At 41.7% G+C, this 6000-nt stretch overlaps 1 protein-coding gene across 1 annotated transcript in view; it reads left to right on the top strand.

The window, feature by feature from the left end:
- Positions 1-3257, top strand: part of LOC110070173 (T cell receptor alpha chain MC.7.G5-like) — a 56323-nt gene extending 53066 nt beyond the window's left edge. Inside the window, exons 4-5 of the mRNA XM_078378309.1 lie at positions 1308-1415; positions 2811-3257. Of these exons, the coding sequence (XP_078234435.1) occupies positions 1308-1415; positions 2811-2821 (119 nt within the window). The 3' untranslated portion in view covers positions 2822-3257. The remainder of the gene's footprint in view (positions 1-1307; positions 1416-2810) is intronic.
- The last annotated feature ends 2743 nt before the right edge of the window (positions 3258-6000 follow it).

The raw sequence follows: 6000 nt of genomic DNA on the forward strand, positions 1-6000 counted from the left end.
TTTCAGATAGAAGGGAGTATCCATGTTGGGTTATTGTACTGCTTTAATACTAAAAAAAAATCATCTTCAGTGTGGATACAAAGCAATAGTTTTTATAAAACAATTTAAACTACAATTTCAATTTAAAATTTGACTTTTATTTTTTAAAAATCCAATTGTTTAAATTTAAATTGTGATTTAAATTGATTTAATTTAACTCAAATCCACCCTGATCACCATAGAACTTTAGAGCGGGAAGGGATTCTATGGATCATTGAGTCCAGCCATGGGAAACACCCTTTACTAAATTCAACATTAAAAAATGGAAGTTGTTGTGGCCCATGGAAGGGGGCACAAAAAGTGGGGGAGGGGAGGAGAAATTGGAGCAATCTGAAATGCTGTCCGGATCCTTCTCACAGGAGAAGAAACATCTCCTGTGTGGATAGACAGGGGCGTAAAAGCCAAGAAATTATCCTTTCCACCACCTTTAGTGAACCTTAAGCTTTGTTATCAGAGCTATGTATGAAAGCAGGAACAGGCATAAATCACATTTAAAGGGGAGACTATGAACCATGTTACATTCATACCACAAGATTTGAATAATGTTTCCAAATTTTTTAAAAAATCAAATTTGCATAAGGGCAAATAGGATGGGTCTCCTGTGGGTGGGTTTTTGTGATTGTTTCATTGTGTATCATTCATGGGAGACTTCGGGTGGCAAAAACTTTTGGGCTGGAGGCTTTCCACAAACAAACAAAACGAAAAACAGAGTTTCCACTATTTATTCATGGTTTTTGAAAGAGTTATGAAGAACAGATGATTTCTGGAGTAGATTTGTAGAGGGGTGAGCAATCACCATAAAGCTCACATCCAAAGCTTTCAATGATATGAAAAAATTACTTTTAACAAAAGCACAGAACATTATTTGTGAAGCTTCTACTTCAAGCTTTTTGAAGTATTTTTGAACCACTCAAAGAGAGCAATTTCACAAACAGAAAAGAAGTTGAGTTTTAGGAATGCGCTGAGACAGAAACCTCAGAAGACTGGTGTTCATAGAGCACCGAGCAGCAAAATGTAAGGGAGGCATAGATGGTCAGGATAAGGCCTTACTTTAAAATAATATCACTCTATGGTGCCTGAGCACCTCTGGATGGAAGGACTAATTGTTGCCAAAAATGCAAATTTGAGAAGTTGAGGTATCACCAGACAAGTAAGGTCCACCATTGTCCATGTGGCCTCTAACCACAATAAAAACTATTGATTGTGTAGGAGTTTTCTTCTACTGTGAGACTTATCTCTCTCTCCCTCTTTCTTCCCCTTTAAATTAGATGAGAGGTTAAATCTCCTGTCCCTCTCTGTCTTGGGCCTGAGAATCATCTTCTTCAAGACAATTGCCTTCAATGTGCTGTTCACCTTCCGCGTGTATTCACGAAGAGGTAAGCATGGAATTCTTGGGCTTGGGGACATACTATTAGTTTGATGTCATGCAGTTATTATTATTATAAAGGGATGGTTATGTTTTCAAATTTCATGCACTTTTGTGGCTAAAAGAAAAGGGGAAAAATATATGGCAATTTTAAACTCTGACAAACTTTGAAGCTTTAGACTTGGATAGCCAACTTCGAGCAGTGGCCAGAAAACAAATCTAACTGCTAAAGCTGGGGAACTAGCTATGCCTATTTGGGGAGATTTTCTGATCTGACTGCTATGATACCTGCCTTAGTTATATATCCCATATAGATTACTTCAATGGCCTCTACATGGGGCTCCCCTTGAAGAGTGTTCAGAAATTCCAGCTGACTCAAGATGCTGGAGCCATCCCATTGATCAGATCCAGTTATAAACAACATGTCATTTCCTTGTTACTACCGGTCTGTTTCTGAGCCTTGTTGGAAGTGCTGGCTATGACCTATAAAGCTTGGATCCAGGTTGTATGAAGCAGCTTGGCTTTTAAAATCTTCAGCAGAGATCCTTGTTCCTGCTGCTTCCGCTTGCTATATGCTTAATTTTTCCTTGATTTTTATTAATCCTAACCAGAGCCGAGGGGAAAAAGCTGAGAAATAAAACAAAACAAATGAAATAATGTTAATGATGGCTAGCATTAAAAATAAAATAAAACTCAAGACCTATGTGTCTGTGATTTTGGAAGGTTAACCTCATTTAAAATGCTCTTACCACCTACCCCATGTACCCAAATGTTAAGTATGTTTTTTGGGGGAAAATATGACCAGTTAGTTTCCTGATGAAAAATGATGGAGATATGAAAACACAGAATTTCCACATTTTGATCCAAAAGCTTTCCAAATTGATGCCACCCAAGAGAAAAAGATAACACCCCAACACATAAAGTAAAGGATCCTGGGAAGGTTATTAAAACCAATTTCAAATGCACTGCAATATTGTCATATTGGTTCTTCCCTTTCCATTGGACTATTTCAGCGATGTGGAAAGGGGGGGGGGATTTGCTGCTTGGGTAACAGCCTATCCTCCATATTATTTTACCCAGGCTTTGTGCCCTGGAGAGGACACTCCAGCTTCGCATACAGCGTCGAAGCAAAATCAGGGAACTGGACAGGGGACAGATGGGATTTGTCTTCAGTGTGGAAGGGACGGTCACTCTCGAATTGGCCTTCTCAGCCACACTAGATGCTGTTCCACGTCCTCCATACAGAGCACGTTACCCTAGTCTCTCGAGACTGAAGGAGGATGCCTACAATCATTGTCATATCTCTAGGTATTGCATGTTTCTACAATGGTCTAGGCCTTTGTGCAAAAATGTTACTGATTTCCCCAGCCAGATAATCAATCATTTCTCATTCTGTTCTTTCCAGGTCGGAAATGAAAAACAAAAGCAGGAACATGGTGGGGATGGTGTAGAAGAAATTTCCGAATAGGCATTTACCCCACCTTCTTGAAATTTGGGTGCAAACGTAGAGAAAGACATTGGCATCACGCTGGAGAGAACCATATGCATTCCTTCTCTTTTTTCTTTTTCCAGTTAGATATGGCTGTTTTTTATTGGGACAACGTCTGCATTTCTGCTTCTTTGCACAAGAATATTCAGAGGGGTGGGGGAAGCTGGCAAGCTAACTTGATGATGGTAAGCCGCCTTGGGCCCTTCTAAGGAGAAAGGCGGGGTCACGAGATTTTAAATAAATACAACAATAAATTTCCTGCTTTGTTTTATTCTACTCTGCCACACTTTCAATATAATCTACTGTATAAAATAGTGTGCTTTATATTTTACCAAATATTAAAAAAAGATGTTTATATTTGAATCTGTCTGCATGCTCCATCATTATTCTTCTTAAGGTAAAGGTAAAGATTCCCCTTGACAATTTTTGTCCAGTCGTGTTCGACTCTAGGGGGCGGTGCTCATCCCCGTTTCCAAGCCATAGAGCCAGCGCTTTGTCCGAAGACAATCTTCCGTGGTCACATGGCCAGTGCGACTTAGACACAGAACGCTGTTACCTTCCCACCGAGGTGGTCCCTATTTATCTACTTGCATTTACATGCTTTCGAACCGCTAGGTTGGCGGGAGCTGGGACAAAGCAACGGGCGCTCACTCCGTCGCGTGGATTCGATCTTACGACTGCTTGGTCTTCTGACCCTGCAGCACAGGTTTCTGCAGTTTAGCCCACAGCGCCACCACGTTATCCTGCTCTTAATATCATAGAATAATGGAGTTAGGTCTACAACGCCATCAAGTCCAACCCGCTGCTCAGTGCAGGAACCCAAATTAAAGCAGATCTGACAAATAGTTGTCCATTATTCTCTTGAACGCTTCCAGCGATGGAGTTCTCGCCACCTCCCTAGGTCATGGGTTCGATTGTCATACTGCTCTAACAGTTAGGAAGTTTTTCATGAAATTCAGCCTAAATCTGGCTTCCTGTAACTTCAGCCCATTGTCATGTGTCCCACACTCTGGGGTGATTGGGAACAGATCCTGCCCCTCCTCTGTATAACGACCTTTCAAGTACTTGAAAACTGCAATCTTATCTCCCCTCAAGTCTTCTTCCCTCAAAGCTAAACAGGCCCAGTTCTTTCAGTCTTTCCTCACAGGGCTTGGTTTCCAGTCCCCTGATCCTCCTTGTTGCCCTCTTCAAGGAGGACCTAGGCTACAGATTCGGAGAACACACAGCCCTCCAGAGATTGTTAGGTGACAATCCCCATCAATTCTTCCCAGTAGGACGACGGGAGATGTAGTAAACCACATTTGGAGGGCCACACGGTCCCCATCTCTGCCACAGATTCAAGGGAGCATTGACTGCTGTCAAATTAGCCCTCACCACCAAATGTTCTCCAGATGTGCTGCATTACAGTTCCCATCTTTCCCTGCCAACAGGTTGAAACAGAACGAGGTGCGTATTTTTCCTATAGGTCAGCAGTATCTGTGTTTCAGCTCAGTTCTGTATGCATCAGAAGTTAGCCCACAACAATTGTGTATATGATTGCATGGGAAAAATATATCTATGTAGAAAATCAACATTTTATTCATAGAATTACTACAATTCAATGACCTTTTTGTTTGTCCGTGTGTGATCTGCCCTCAAGTCACATCCAACTTCTCACAATCCCAATAGGGTTCTCAAAGTCTGTGAAATATTAAAGGAGTGGCTTTACCTTGACTGCCATCTCTCATGAGCATTCATGGGTGAGCAGGGATTTGAACTCAGGTCATCTGATTTCTAGTCAATCACTTTATCCACTACACCACACTGGCTGTCAGGCCCGTGGACTCCATAGGGTTTATGTAGGTGCTGAAACCTTTCAGCAATGGCTTCAAAGGGCTGTCTATCTACTTCAGTCTAGCGATAGGGTAGTGAATCAGGATTTCAGCCTTAACCAGAGAGAAAGCTTAGATGCCAACGTATCATGATACTTAAACATATTTTCAAGCTTATTTGGAATACACACTTCACACATCCAGAAGGTAAACAGGAGAGCTTCCCAAGACTTGGAAGGCTTGTTATGAGGACCAGGCTAAAGACTTACTCTCTGTTGCCCCAATGCACAGGACTAGGGGTGATAGGCTTACATTCACAAGAGAGCAGATTTTCCTGGGATGTTAGAATATAGTGCATTATCCAATGAGGCCAATTCTCCAGAGGTGTGGGAGTTCAGTAGTGGACTTCTGGCAGAACCTGTGCGGCCATCTAGATCTTCAAGCCCTAGGTTGTGTTGATGGAGTAGATATCCTCCATGATTCCCTCCAACTTTACTTTGATTTTCCAAGTGAGCTATCACAGCTATGCGATGCAAACTGGAAATGGTGCAAAGCTTTGCTAGTTACCAGAAAAAACAACAACAGGATGACACGAGGCTCCACACCCCCTGATGACCCCACCCAGCGGTTTCATATAGATGTTAAACAGCATTGGGGAGATAATCGGCCATCTCTTGAACATCTCAAAAATATCCATACCAATAGATTTACATCCTACTTAGCCACTTGTTTCCTGTAAGTGGGAGAAAACCATATCTATTTATAGAGCAAAGAAGCCAGGACTCCCTCATTTTCAACACAGGGAATGGCAGAAGTGTAGCATGGCAGTATTGAAGGAGATAGGAAGGCAGAGAGATGAGCCTGTCTGAATATCATCCTACCAAACACATGAAGGTGGAAAAATCATCCTCAGTCAACAGCGGCTACCTTGGCTGGCATTTAGGGCTGATCTAAGACATGTTGGTGTTTAAGACGGAAGACATCCTAGCCGGATTGTTCTATAAGGAAGGAGAAACAAAAGAAACCAGCCAAACATGAAAAACACACAGAGATGAAAGCCTTAAGATACGGAGAGATGGGATCTGATTGCTTAAAGGGTCAGATGCATTTTGAATAATAAAAAGGGGTTTTGTTTAACGGAAAAGCCCTGTACATGTCACATATTGGTTCTGTGGCCTTCTACAGGTATAATAAATTAGCAATGGCTTTGTAGACCTCGGGATAATTCCATTTGCCACCTAATGGGGCTTCAAAACAAATACAGTTGTGGCCCACTTAATGATTACCCCGTATAA

This window comes from Pogona vitticeps, chromosome 6 (genome assembly GCF_051106095.1).
Source record: "Pogona vitticeps strain Pit_001003342236 chromosome 6, PviZW2.1, whole genome shotgun sequence".
In the NCBI taxonomy this organism is placed as follows: Eukaryota; Metazoa; Chordata; class Lepidosauria; order Squamata; family Agamidae; genus Pogona; species Pogona vitticeps.